This window comes from Stegostoma tigrinum, chromosome 36 (assembly GCF_030684315.1).
Source record: "Stegostoma tigrinum isolate sSteTig4 chromosome 36, sSteTig4.hap1, whole genome shotgun sequence".
Classification (NCBI taxonomy): Eukaryota; Metazoa; Chordata; class Chondrichthyes; order Orectolobiformes; family Stegostomatidae; genus Stegostoma; species Stegostoma tigrinum.
This window is the reverse complement of record NC_081389.1, coordinates 18,828,063-18,843,359: the sequence shown is the minus strand read 5'-3', so window position 1 is coordinate 18,843,359 and position 15,297 is coordinate 18,828,063. Positions and strand designations below refer to the sequence as shown.

At 43.1% G+C, this 15,297-nt stretch overlaps 1 protein-coding gene across 3 annotated transcripts in view; it reads right to left on the bottom strand.

Moving 5' to 3' along the window:
* stra6 (signaling receptor and transporter of retinol STRA6) overlaps positions 1-15,297 on the bottom strand; it is a 49,983-nt gene that overhangs the window by 18,541 nt on the left and 16,145 nt on the right. For all 3 annotated transcript variants that reach the window (XM_048520542.2, XM_048520541.2, XM_048520543.2), the window contains 7 exons: positions 13,723-13,859; positions 12,543-12,709; positions 7,588-7,713; positions 6,587-6,654; positions 5,216-5,292; positions 3,326-3,387; positions 461-623 (listed from right to left, as the gene is read on the bottom strand). In XM_048520542.2, the coding sequence (XP_048376499.1) occupies positions 461-623; positions 3,326-3,387; positions 5,216-5,292; positions 6,587-6,654; positions 7,588-7,713; positions 12,543-12,709; positions 13,723-13,859 (800 nt within the window). The remainder of the gene's footprint in view (positions 1-460; positions 624-3,325; positions 3,388-5,215; positions 5,293-6,586; positions 6,655-7,587; positions 7,714-12,542; positions 12,710-13,722; positions 13,860-15,297) is intronic.

The window sequence follows — 15,297 nt, the reverse complement described above, 5'->3', positions numbered from 1 at the left end:
AACAAATTGAACAGCAATTTCTTGCAACAAACGAGTGAAACCTTCCATGCCAAATACTCAAATCTTTCATCTGTGAATTTAAATAACCTTCTGTGGAAATTAGCTTAGCCAACTGAATGCTGGTGCGGATCAGGCTATTATTGAGAGTGATTACTCACATTCGGAGAACGTACAGACATTGCATTGCTCTGTATTTGGTTCCTTTTGTTCCAATTGTAACAAGTCAGTCAGATCCAAACTGGAGAGAATAGATCTGAAAGACGTGTGAGCTGAATATTAAGTCATTTATAAAATCAAAATGACTTCTCAGTTGTTGTTGCCAGATTATTAGGAAGTTGTATCCTCCCTAGTGGCTGTGGTAAGATTCCAATAAGCTAGAGTGTTGGTTGGCATGGAGGTATTAGTGGTCATTTATTCTTCTCAATCCAAAACACCAAACTGAAAAGCATTCGATCCATACCTTCCACAACCCAAATGTAATATTTAACGATGCTCAGAACTTCACTCCTATTTTCTGAGAGATTGATGCCAAAGCCTTCAAGTGTGTAGGACACATGTTCCTGGACTCCAGCTCGCATCCTCTGTAGAACAGGGACGAGGTACAACACAAGCAGCAGGGCAAACTATGGTGGTAAACAAAACATAATTAGGATTATTTAAAATGCAGTAAAGGCAAAGGGAATATACAACCTAGAGAAAAAAACATCCAGAAGTGAGACATGGATCGAGGAGTGTGAAGGCTTGAATTAATAGATATACAATGACAATATTCACCCAGGCCACAGACTTAACCCATCCAGTGGTTACTGACCCAGTACATACTACTTTCACCGCTGTATTTAATACCAAGCCGTGTTTATACAATGCAACCCGTGACATCTCAAAGAGTTTCCAGTGTTGTCACTTTTGCAATGTAGGAAATCCAGTGGTTAGTTTTGTGCACAGCAAGTTCCCATAAACAGCAAGGTCATAATTATCAGATCATCTGTTTAAGTGATTCACTATTTGTTTTCTTTGAAGACGATTGCATCTAGAATCATGGAATGCCTACAGTGTAGAAAGAGGCTATTTGGCCCATCAAGTCTTCACTGACCCCTCAAAGAGCATCCCAAACGGGCACAGCCTCACCCACCCTACCCCTGTATCCCTGCATTTCCCATGGCTAACCCACCTAGCCCGCACATCCTTGGACACCATGGGGAATATTTAGCACGGCCAATCTGCCTAACCTGCCCATCTTTGGACTGTGGGAGGAAACCAGAGAACACACAGGAAACCCATGCAGACACAGGGAGAATGTGCAAAGTTTGCACATACAGCCAAGGGTGGAATTGAGCCCAAGTCCCTGGTACTGTGAGGCAGCAGTGCTAACCACTGAGCCACGACACAGTCCACAGACAGGGATTTAGCATCACCTCTGAAAGACAGCACTTCCACCTATGTGGCACTGAGTCTAAGCTCAAGATTCTGAATTCTCTCCACACTTTAACACCATGAATTCTCATGGTCCTGCAAAAAGATGGGTCTCGATGACAAAGTCTCTTCTGTCCATTTGATCTCAGCTGGCCACTTCGCCAACTGAATCATCCTCTCATGACATCATTTGATTCGTCCAAAGTCTAGAGTGATGATCCTCATGGTTGCTTTAGAGAGAAGCATCCGCAGGCAAAATTAATTGGGAATCAAGCAAGCACCATCATCATGAAGGGATGGCATTCTTCAAAGTATACACAAAAGCTTCGCTTTCCAGACTCAAATATCAAGTACAAAATAAACTGCTGAGGTAAGAGGGCTTTTCAGAATACTGAGTATCAGTATAAATCCTACTTAAAGGAGCATTCTAAAGAGAGGTCAAACCATGATATAATATATAAATACAAAGAGCAAGTGCTTCTACAGGTGCTTCAACGATAGGCTAGTCAGCTAGATATTGGTCATTGGGAATGTGCTAGAATCAATTACCAACAAAATTATAGGTGGACACTTTGGAAATATAATCAAGAAGGGTGAGCATAGTTCTGTGAAAGGGAAACTTTCACTAAACTATTTGAGTTCTTTGAACATATGCTGTGGATGAAGGTGAGCCTGCAGATATACTGTACTTGAAGACCTTTGACAAGGTCCCTCATAGAAAGGTTATTGCACAAGTTAAGAGCACATGTAGCAGGTAACATAGCAGCATAGATAGGAGATTAGCTGGCTAACAAAAAACAGAAGATGCACAAATGTATCTCCTTCTGATTGGTGAGATGTGATGTGATGAGTGGATTACCCATTAGGGTTTGCATTGGACTTCAGATTTTTACCATTTATAACAAAGACTTAGATGAGGGGAGGAATGGCATTGTCGCTAACCTTGCCAAATTACATGAAGGTAGGTTGGACATCCCATGGAGTATGGTGGGGTTCACTTTAGCAGGAAGAATAAAAAACAGCAGAGCATTAGTTAAATGGAGAATATCTGCAGAGGGATCTGGGTGTTGTACTGCATGAGAGACAAATAGTTTGCGTGCAAATTAAGCAAGAGATTAAGAGGATTAATAGGATGTTAACCTTCATAAGAGGATTTGAACATGAGAGTAAGGATGTCATGGGCATTGGTGAGACCACACTGCAGGTTTTATCTCCTTATTTAAAGGAAGTGTATCAATATGTTGGAGACAATTCAGAGAAGTTATTAAAATATCAAGAAAAAGGGAAAAGGGAAATGCTCTTCTGCTTTTGAAAATTCTCTCCTGTAGCACTGAAATTTAACAATGATTGCTGGATTCCTTCTTCTCAAGTGGTCTGTCCAAAGGCAGCTCTAACTCTGCAGACCTCCTATGGGCAAGGGATAGAGAGAGATAGGTCCCAGATCCAACTGCAGCATGGATTGAACCCCATGCTGCTGGCACCATTCTGACCCACAACGGCCAAACGGCTCCAAGGGATTCCAGGTTGCTGTAGCTACATTCATTTTTACCTGAGCATGTTTGGCTCAGAGCTATGGATAGCGATGGTGGAAGTTTCCATCGCCATTTTAACCAGAACTCCCTCCCACCTTACCACCTTCCATCCAGGAATGTTGATGAAAGGATTTATCAGTTGAACCTCAACCTGTCTACATTATGAGCACACCTTCCTTAGCTATCAAGTAACGGGTGGGACTTGAACCTAGAACTCCTGGGTTCAGAAGCAGCAATGTTTCCCACAGCACGAGACCTCGAAAAATGGATTTAGACCTGTTACAACATCAGTCAATTTTGAACCCACGGCAGGAGAGTATTAAAGTCAGAACAAAGTTGGCAATGCTGATTTAAGATCAACTGTTTAACCCAACACTTACCTGGTAGACAGAAATGACAGCCACAGTCATTGACACAACCAGTTTTGTTGGAATTCGGAACCCTTGATGAAAAGAAAAGGATTGTTTTAAGAAAAAAAGCAAACAAAAAAAGTCCCTTCTTTCAATTGTCCCCAATAACATTGTTTGGAAGTATGGGCAAGGGGTGGGTTAGTGACAATATCACTGGAATAGTAATCCAGAACCCCAGGTACATGGGTTCAATCTCCAGCACGGCAGATGGTGAAATTTGAACACAATAAAAATCTGGAATTCAAACAATGATCGTGCAACCATTGTTAATCATCTTAAGAACTCATCTGGTTCCTTCAGGGAAGACAATTTGGAACTCTCACCTGGTCTAGCCTCCATACAACTTCAGGCCCACAGCAAAATTCTGGGCAATAAATGGCCACACCCCATGAATGAACAATTTAAAACCAAAAGGAATCAGTCTGCATCCACAAATTCAGGGACAGATTCAAACCTTTCAGTTGGAAGGACTCTAGCACTCACACAGGTTCTCCCTACAAGAATTTCCGAGTGAGCAGACCAGCAACTCTGAGCCCAATACGGCCCCTACAGAGGAAGAAAGGCTCAATGTGACTGACAGAAATAAAATCACATTAGGAATCAGGAATGCTGAGATTTCACACCACAAGAGCAAACTAGGACACTTCGAGGAGCCTCAAAGTGGACTTTACTAGTTTCAAATTCTCCCCACCCCCAGCCTCATCCCATGACCAATCCTCACTCTCATTCCCATCTCCTTGGCCCGTCTGTCTTCTCTCCCATCTATTTGACCAAACCCCACCACTCTCTTTCAGCACTTATCTAGCACCATCCCACCTACCTTCCACCACCTCACCCCTCCTCTCTATTAGTTTCAGAGCTCCTTCCCCCCACCCCACCATTTGTGAAGAAGGGTCCTGACGTGAAACATCAGCTTTCTTGTTCCTCTGATGCTGCTTGGTCTGCTGTGTTCATCCAGCTCCACACTGTCACCTCTAGTTTGACATGGGGAGGTGATGGCCTAGTGGTATTATCACTGGATTGTTAATCCTGAGACCCAGGCAATGTTCTGGGGATGTGGGTTCAAATCTCACCATAGCAGACGATGGAATTTGAATTGTTAAAATCTGGAATTACAAATCCATTGCAGATTGTCTGGAAAAACCCATCTGGTTCACAAATGCCCTTCAGAGAGGAAACTGGCCCACAAGTGACTCCAGATCCAAAGCAATGTGATTGTCTCCTAAATGCCCTCTGGGAAATTAGTTGCAATAAATGCGCACCTAGCCAGTGATTTTGTCATCCCACGAATGAACTAAAAATAACTTGCATTAAAACTAACAGAATTCTTCAGCCAGCTTAGATTTCTTTGGAACTACTCAGATTTCTACCCCATCCCTCCACCAAGGTGTAGATTTTTAAAAAGATAGTTCTCCTGGGAAAATTGAAATTAATTAGGAAATCAAAGTGAAAAATGTGGCAAATAAACAAAGGAGTGATTCATTTCACTGGATGGTTTAACGGGAACAGTTTTTAGATTATTGAAAAATGAGTCCAAGAAATCTTTTTAAATAAAAGTGCCACTTCTAATCACCTGGAACCTTTCTCCTAAAAAGGGAAACTCAATGGTACTTTTTAAAAGAAAGGATGCAGGTAGAATTTCCAAGGCTAATTGGTTGGCTTGTTCAAAGAGCTCTCACAGGAATGATAGGCTGAATGGCCTCCTTCTTTTGCTGAATGACCCTGTGAGATGAAAGGGAGGACCAGTCTCAGTGTTCCTGGAGGAGCTGGGAGCGATTGGGCCAGAGCAGCCGAACACAGGTGATGTAAGGAATTCTCAGAATAGCATCAGTCAAGTAACTCCAGCTTTGAAGGCTTTACCTTCTATGGGTAAATAGACGTACGATCGTATCAACATCTCCATCCTGATCCAGAGGCTTGGTCGATCTGTGCTGACACTAAAGAGAGGGGACAGGAAGAAAAACAACCAAGAGAATAAAGTACACAAACTCTTATAAGCTCCACCTCTTAAAGTGACAACTCCATTTCGTCTGAATATGGTAAAAATCTTTGTTACAGAGCATGCAGGTTAATCCAAAATGCTGAACAACGGGGGCCTATAATCACTCAGGGCAGAGGGCAAGCTGTTGCTGTGTCTGAGACAGGTTGAGGGTCATTGGTACACAACCGAACAGTGACAGAGAGAGCGTGCAAGAGTGTGTGCAACTGAGAGACAGAGTGCTGACCCAGCACACCCAGGCATTCACAGTAAAACGAGCGCAGCTGAAGACTAGATTGACACCACCACCACCTGATCAACTTTTCAGGAAGAAAGGAAATTTTGAGCTGTCAGTTTTACCCACAGTTGCTCCGAGTGAAGCATCCATGATCAGAAACATTAACAAAAGGTGACGCAATGACTGAACCATAGCAATGCAAAGCAGAAGAATGACATCTGCTGATTCCCCATCTCCTGTTATTACTGATTAGCTAATGCATTCCTTTTATGGAACAGAGCCTAAGACTTAAAGTGACCAGCTTGAATTGGGCTATCAGGCATTCTGATTCCTAGAGAATGTTGGTTGGGAGATGCTGGATAACACAATGTTTACTGTAGTTATTAAAAATAGGCTTCCACAATAGGATAGAGGGTCAATGTTACCATTTTGCTGAGGTGCACAAACCTGTTACCATGCCCATTACATGCAAAGCGGTGTCCAGGATGTTGCTATCAGCTCTGTATACACACACGGACATGCCATGGTTGAATGGAATAGCTGTAAATGTGACAAGAGTGGCAACAGTCTAGAGAAATCAGAGCAAGTTGAAAGTCAAATGCTATCGTAGGGCGTCCAATGATGTCAATAAACATAGAGCTGGAAAAGCACAGGAGGTCAGGCAGCATCTGAGGAGCAGGGAAGTCAACGTTTCAGGCTGAAACCCTTCATCAGTCCTGTGCATTTCCAGCTTCACATTTATTGACTCTAGCTTCCAGCATCTGCAGTCCTTACTGTCACCAAGTATCCAAAGAAGTGCAGGTTAGGTGGATTGGCCATGTTAAATTGCCCCATAGTATCTAAGGATGTATAGGCTTGGTGAGTTAGCCATGGTAAATTCAGTGTTACAGGGACAGGGAGTGGGTCGGGGACTCTTTGGAGAGTTAGAGCAGACTTCAATGGGCTGAATGGCCTTTATCTACACAGTTTGGATTCTATGAGAGGAAAACACAGAGTAACAGGGTAATTTACTAACCTGTTTTTGCATGGCCTCTTCCTCAGTAAAATCTTTAAGTAATCAGTGTAATATTTATCAACTGGACACTGAGGAGGAAACCAGAGTTTGGTGAGGGAAGACTGCACAGATTCAGATGTAATACCTCCCCACCTTTCACAACTGACCAGGTAACACCATCACTTAATGTTTACGAACAAAAGAAGCTAAATCCCAGTTTAATACTGACGACAGGAAGGAGCTTTTCCCCTTGGAGGAGTGATCAAGGACCAGGTACAGACTGAAGGTAAGGGATGGAAGGTTTATAAGGGGACTGAGTTGGATGATCAGCCATGATCAGATTAAACGGTGAACTGGGCTTAAAAGGCGAACAGCTGCTCAAGTTGTCCTGGGTGATTCCAGCATTTTCATCACTTTATGGGAGTCCACCGCAGATGCTGATCATGCGTCACACAAAAAACATCCCCCCCAGCAATGTCCGTCATGTATCACGTGAAAAACAGTTCCCCCCAGCTATGACCATCGAGTGTCACATGCAAAACATTCCCCTATGTCCACTTGCCCCATGAAAAATATTTGCCACCTCCCTTGATCTCATGTTGCACGAAAAATGTTCCTCCTGCTTCCTCGATTGTGCGTAGCTTCAGAAACACTCCTTGAATCAGGTGTTGCATGAAAAGCATTCCTCCTACCACTACAGGGGAAGTCTATTTTCTTTGTCATTCTCCCAGTTTAGTTGGCTCAGTGTCATAGTGAAATGTTGGTGGAATGTAAATATTAATGTGGGATACGCAGGCTAATCCAGAGATGATTTGCTGAGGTGATAGCCCTGCTAATGAAAACTTTTATTTGGAAAAGTCTCAAGGCATCAAGTGTTGGAGCCGAGACTAATCTTAATAATTAAGGATTGTAATAGCTCCCTGGATTTAGCCAAAGTACACCTCTATAAAGCAAATACTTCACCTCACTGCAAAGTCCTAGACCAGAAACCCACACTGCCCAGTGAGAAATTTGACACTTACCTGATGCAAGGGCAGATTTTGTGAAGTCTTGCCACTTCTCAGCAGCAACAAAGAATAAATGAGACTTAGAAACGCCAGGCATATCAGCTGGGGCAGACTTCTCAGCAGGGAGTAGTATTCATGCAACTGGACAGGCAAACAAAATTTTAAGAAAAAAGTAGGAAATGTGTTAAGAATGGAAAATGAGAGAATCACAATGATTACAGCACAAAAACAGGCCATTTGGCCTATCACATCTGTGCTGGTTCTCTGCAATTCAGAATCTCACTCCCTGCAATGGGAAATATTTTGACTTCAGATTATCTATCATAATCTAATTTGGTCCAAATATGACCTAATGGAACCTAATTAATATTTCCCCCCCCACCTCACCCTCCAATAAATATATTTGGAAATTAATGTACTAGCCATTTTGGATCACTGTCCTGAGATGTACAAGTTGGACCAGTACACATTATTTGCACGTTTTACTGATTTTCCCTTCTAGGTTTAAGAGTTAATTGAATATAAATTTTGGGAGGGGGTTAGTTTTATGGAACGTGATCAGCTGAACGAAAGCCCTCACCAGAAGTACGGGCTTGGACTATATTCAAAAGCCGCATCTTCTGGTGGTAAAACGTAACGATCCATTCAAAAGCCTCAGTTAATCCTGCGTCCACCGCCCCCCCCCACCCGGGCAGTGAATTCCAGACCATACCCACTCACTGCAAGAGGAGGATTTCCCCCTTGTGGCACCCTTGGTTCTTTTGTCCATGGCTTCAGACTAAATTGAGGAATGTTTTGTGAATCTCTGCCTTCCTCCTTGTCTCAGGCAGTGAGCTGCTTACGTTTGTGACCCACTTTGCAGCCAAGGCTGTAAAACAGAAACCTGGCATTTAATGGGGTCGTTCACTAACTTAGGATGTTCCAAAGGGGTTTATACCCAATTTAGAACTTTGAGAAAGTGTAGTGAATGTTGGAATGACTCTGCAGTGTGGAATGCGATGGACTGTCATGTTTTGGATCAGTTTCTTGAATTTGGGGTAAAAACAGAACAAGAGGACAAATTTAGGAGCTCAAACCCTTGGTCAGGTCTTGCTGCGTCAATGCTGTGTTCAATCCGGAGCTGTTTTGATTAATGACAGAGTCAAAGCTTGCCAGGGGATAGGCAGGAAAGTGGAATAGATGAGTCATAAGTTGAATGGCAGACCAGGCTTGAGGGGCTGAATGGCCTACTCCTACACCTAATGTGGATGTTTTTTAGGATTCTGTTCTGAATTCTGCCCGACAACAAGCTGAAATGCTCAATTGTAAAATGGAAGGCATAGGATGTCTAACCGTGGGCAGGGCGCCTGTAGTTATGACTGTAATCAGTGACAAGAGGATGTTGCATTGATGGTGGAGAGAATGTTCATCTTCAGGTCACAGGCTCAAAATGGCCTACTCCTGCTTCTAAACTCAGAGAGGCATTACCAGCATCAGGTTTCCTAAAACAAAATCCACATTAGGTGTAGGAGTAGGCCATTCAGCCCCTCAAGCCTGGTCTGCCATTCAATTTATGGCTCATCTATTCCACTTTCCTGCAAGCTATGACTCCATCATTAATCAAAACAGCATTGACGCAGCACGGCCTGACCAAGGGTTTGAGCTCCTAAATTTGGAGAGACAATACAGTAATTATTAAACAGGGAAGACAATATATTCTAGTCCTGTGGCCTTGCACCATGTGGACTGGCCAAAGTCAAGATCAAGGAAGAGTGGCAGGGATAGCTAGCCTTGTGATAAGCACTGGACTTGAATACAAAATAAAGCATAACTCAAAGTTTTACATTTTTTATTCACTTGTGGGATGTGGGCGTCACGGGTTGGCCAGCTGAGTTTCTAGATTAATAGTCTAGTGGTACCACCACTAAGCCATTATCTTCCCAGTAAACTGAATAAACAGCAACAGTGTTCATGTTACCGTGACAAACTGGGCAATTATGTGGAAAAGGATGGATCAGATCTAAAGGTTAAAATTTTCAAAATTTGAGGAAGGCCAATTTTCCCAGTATTAGACAAGAACTTTCAAAAGTTGATTGGGGGTGGATATTTGCAGGTAAAGGGAATCCTGGAAAAATCGGGAGACTTCAAAAATGAGACAAATGTGTCCAGAGACAGTATGTTTCTATTAGGGTAAAGGGCAAGGCTGGTAGATGTAGGGAATGCTGGATAACTAGAGAAATTGAGGTTTTGGTCAAGAATAACAAGGAAGCATATGCAAGTGAATGCTTAGAAGAGTACAAAGACAGTAGGAGTACACTTATAAGGGAAAATCAGGAGGGCAAAAAGGGGACATGAGATAATTTTTGCAAACAAACAGAGTTAAAAGGAGAATCCAACAGGATTCTAAAAATAAAGCATGCACAGAAGAGTAACTAAGGAGAAATAGGGCCCCTTAAAGATCAGCAAGGACACCTATATGTGGAACTGCAGGAGGTGGGGGGGAGATACTGCATGAGTATCTGGCACCAGTGTTTACTGTGGAAAAGGATATGGAAGATACAAAACTTGGAAAAGTAAAATAGCGACATGCTGAAAAATATCCGTATTACAGAGGAGGTAGTGCTGGATATCTTAAGATGTGTAAAGGTAGCTAAGTTCCTCGGACCTGATCAGGTGTACCCTAAAACTCAATGGTAAGTGAGGGAAGAGATCGCTGGGCTCTTTGCCAAGAGATTTGTATCATCGGTGAGGTGCTGGAAGACTGGGGGTTGGCTAACATGGTGTCACTGTGTAAGAAATGCAGTTAAGATAAAGCCAGGGAACTATAGACCAGTCAGCCTGACATCAGGTGCAGGCAAGTTGTCAGAGGGAATCCTGAGGGACAGGATTTACATGTATCTGGAAAGGCAAGGACTGGTTAGGAACAGTCAACATGGCTTTGTGCGTGGGAAATGGTGTTTCACTAACTTGATGGAGTTTTTTGAAGAAGTGACAAAGAGGATTGATGATGGCGGAGGAATGGATATGATCTATCTCGACTTCAGCTGGGCATTGAACAATGTTCCTCATGGTAGACTGGTTAGCAAGATTAGGTCACATGGAATAGAGGGAGAAGTAGCCATGTGAATACAGAACTGGCTCAAAGGTAAAACATAGAGGGTGGTGTTGCAAAGTTGCTTTTCAGACTAGAGGCCTGTGACCAGTGGTGCGCCACAAGGATTGGTATTGTGTCCACTTCTTTCATCATTTTTATAAATGATTTAGATGTGAACATAGGAGGTATGTTTAGTAAGTTTGCAGATGAAACCCAGATTGGAGGTCTAGTGGACAGCGAAGGTTACCTTGGAGTACAACGGGATCTTGATCAAATGTGCCAATAGGCCAAGGAGTGGCAGATGGAGTTTAATTTAGATAAATGTGAGGTGATGCATTTTGGAAAGGCCAATCAGGCCAGGACTTATACACTTAATGGTAAGGTCCTGGGGAGCATGGCTGAACTAAAGAGACCTTGGAGTGCAGATGCATAGTTCCTTGAAAGTGGAGTCACAGCTAGGAAGGATAGTGAAGGTGGTGTTTGGTATACTTGCCTTTATTGATCAGTGCATTGAGTACAGGAGTTGGGATGTCATTTTGTGGCTGTACATGACATTGGTTAGGCCACTTTTGGAATACTGCATTCAATTCTGGTCTCTCTGCTACAGGAATGATGATGTTGTGAAATTTGAAAGGGTTGAGACAAGATTTACAAGGATGTTGCCAGGTTTGGAGGGTTTGAGCAACAGGGAGAGACTGAATAGACTGGGTCTATTTTCTGTGGAGCATCAGAGGCTGAGGGGTGACCTTATAGAAGCTTATAAAACCATGAGGGGCATGGACAAGGGAAATGGTCAAGGTCTTTTCCTCCAGGTAGGGGAGCCCAAAACCAGAGGGTGTAGGTTTAAGGGGAGGGGGAAAGAGACCTAAACAGCAATTTTTTCATGCAGAAGGTGGTGCGTGCGTGGAATGAGCTCCCAGAGGAAGTAGTGGAGGCTGATACAATTACAACATTTAAAAAGCATCTGGATGAATACATGAATAGGAATGGTTGAGGCAGATATGGGCCAAACGTTGGCAAATGAGACAAAATTAATTTGGGATATCTGGTTGGCATTGGATGAGTTGGACCAAAGGTGCTGTACATCTATCTGCCTCTCGAGAATTACAGGCCCAGTCTCCTCAAGCAAACATGGAGAATACTAGAGAAACTCTGCAACATCTGTGCAGAGAGAAGCAGAGTTAAATGTTTTGAGTCTGGTATGACTCTTCCACAAGTTTCTCTTCAATGTCTTTCATAGGATCATTCCCTCAATCCATGAATCAATTTGGTGAACCTTCAATGCTCTCTTTCTACAACTAATAAAGAGACTAGATGATACACAAAACCATTGGAGAAAAATAAGGGGATCTTAAGTCTAAATTTATCTTTGCATCTTTGGACATTATTAATAATTACAAGAGAGAGACAATTACCATCCAATTGGCTAATGAGAAATGCAGCTATGCACCAATTGGACGGCCATGTTGGATAACCAATGGAAGGAAGTGTGGGAGCAGACCACCAACAAATCACATGACAAAACCTTATGGATCATAGCCAAATACAGTTGACGTCCTGGATGATAAAGGGGCTTCGTGAGACTAAACGAATTTTAAGTTATAGGGATATGTTCTTGCTGAGTTCAGAGGGCTAATATCAGAGAGTTAATTTTGTTTTGCAATTAGGGCAAAAGCGGATTGGGAGAGATTTCTCATCTGTTCCCAGCATTCGGGAGAAAAAGTAGTTGCTTTTTCCTCCCCAGATAATGAGAGAAAAGGATCATTGTACTGGGATTCAACAAATCATTTCACATCGTAACAATAGTAACTCTGTCAGTACAGTAATGGGAATGAGAGCAAATCTCTGATTAAAGTGTAAGACAGTTGCATAAGCAGAAAATGAGATAAATCACTACCTTGGATGATAGAGGGCACTGAATTTTCTGACAAAGGAGAATGCTAAAGTGTAGCCAGGATAGGACGCTGCCGAGACAGTAACCCAATTTGTTCTTGACTGTCGCACACACAAGTAGGGGATAGTACAGGGCTGGATAATAAAGCAAGGCAGTAATCTTCCAGTATTCTTGAAAGAGAAAAAAATAAACACAGTTCCAAGTTAGCAATACGATTATTACCAAAATACACAACGGACTCAAGTTCTACCTCCAATTATAAACATCACATTTTTGATTGTTTTCCTAAAAATCCTTAACATTTATTTATGTCATACAGCAAGAAACACAGTCCAAAATCATGTAATATCAACATAAAGCACACTGCTATGATACAGATTACAAATTGTCCAGTTAAAGTTTAGTTTGTATCACTTAACTCATTATGACTTCCATCTAGAAGGATTGCAGATACATGCACACAAGACACTTGCCTTCTTGAATTGCTGCAGTCCTTGTGATGTAGATAGACCCACTTTTCCCTTACGGACGGAATTCCAGGATTTTAGTCCAGAATCAGTGAAGGAACGGTAATATTTTTCCAAGTCAGGATAGTGAGTGGCTGGGAGGGGAACTTACAGGTGTTGTCCCCATGTATTTGCTGCTGTTGTCCTTCTAGGTGGAAGCGGTCATGGGTTTGGAAAGTGCTGTCAGTGGGTTGTTGGTGAATTTCTGCAGTGCATCTCGTAGATAGTACGCGCTGCTGCTACTGAACGTCAGTGATGGAGGGAGTGAATCCCAGCCAAGCAGGCTGCTTTGTCCAGGATGGTGTCAAGCTTCCAAGTGTTGTTGGAGCTAGCAAGTGGGGAGTATTCTATCACACTCCTGACTGTGCCTTGTAGATGGTGGACAGGCTTTGGGGATCCAAGAGGTGAGAGTTACCCGTTGCAATATTCCCAGCCTCTGAACTGGCCTTGAAGCTACTGTGTTTGTGTGGCGAGTCCAGGTGAATTTCTGGTCAATGGTAACCCTTAGGATATTGGCAGCAGGGGATTAAGTGATGGTAAAATTCTAAAAACAAAACACAGGAGAGTCTTCCACTAAAGTCAAAGGGTAAATGAACTCCAGTATCTTGTTATCCCTTTCTTCGGCCCCCTCTTGGAGTGATTCCTCATTGAGGCTAAAAGCTATTTGGCCCATTTACCTTTGGTGTCCTTTGAAGATTCTGTAAAGGGCAAAGGATTGTCATCAAGGACAACCACACACAAGGAACAAAACAGCACTCCGAACACAGCAGCAGCGATTCCTCTGTGGTAGTCATGCTCGAAGAAGCCAATAGGGCTGTAAATACATAGCATTTGCCCAAATTAATAAAACAACAAGAGAAAAATTGTTTCTTCTAAAGTGGCTTTGAACTGCATTAAAATACCAGGGTCAATTTTTTTTTTAAAAAACCAATCGGATACAAAGTGGATAGAAAGCAGCTGTTCCCCTTAGTGAAAAGGGTCAAGGTTCTGGTTACAGTGGATTCGGAAAAGATGTTTCCACCAGGAGAGACCAGGACCCGAGGGTACCACTTCAGAGCAAAGGGAAGACCCTTTAGCACGGAGTTGAGGAGGAATTTCTTCAGCCAGGATTTGGTGAATTGGTAAAATGTATTGCTGTAGAGGCCTACAGACGCCCAGTCGCTGAGTGACTTTAAGGTAGAGATTAGACAGGTTTCTGATTGGTAACGGGATCAAAGGTTATGCGGAGAAGGCAGAAGGGTGAAACATATCAGTCATTATGAAATGGTGAAGCAGACATGATGGGCTGAATGGACCAATTCTCCTCCTACACCTTATGGTCTTATAGTAAGAAAGGGGCACACTGTTAAAGGTGAAAGGAAGGGAGGTTTAGAAGGGTTTAAAGGAAAACAAAATTCACCCAGAAGGTGGGAGGGAGGGTAATTGAAGCAGGTAACCTCAACATTTTATACATGCTCGAGTGAGCACTTGAAGTGCCATAACATTCAAGGTGGGACGTTAAATGTCTTCAAGGCAGAGATCAATAAATTCTTGATCTCACAAGGAATCAAGGGCTATGGGGAGAGTGCAGGGAAGTGGAGTTGAAATGCCCATCAGCCATGATTTAAATGGCGGAGTGGACTTGATGGGCCAAATGGCCTTACTTCCACTCCTACATCTTATGGTCTTAAGGTCAACTGCTGGCAAGTGGGACATGTGTCGCTTTAGAATAGTTGTGACCGTATAGACTTGATGGGCTGAAGGGCTTCCTTGGTACCAAATCATTATGATGATTAGCACACAAGGGAAAGCATTAGAGCCAAGCCGCCCCAAGCCGCACCCCCAGCTACCTACTAACCTCATCCCACCTCCTTGACCTGTCCGTCTTCCCTGGACTGACCTATCCCCTCCCTACCTCCCCACCTACACCCTCTCCACCTATCTTCTTTACTCTCCATCTTCGGTCCGCCTCCCCCTCTCTCCCTATTTATTCCAGTTCCCTCCCCCCATCCCCCTCTCTGATGAAGGGTCTAGGCCCGAAACGTCAGCTTTTGTGCTCCTGAGATGCTGCTTGGCCTGCTGTGTTCATCCAGCCTCACATTTTATTATCATAAAATCTCAATAGTGTGGAAGCATTCTAATCAGCCCATCGGGTCTAAACTGACCCTCTGAAGAGCATCCCACCCAGACCATCCCCCCTTACCCTATCGCCTGCATTTCTCATGGCTAACCACCTAGCCTGCACATCCCTGGACACTGAGACAATTTAGCAT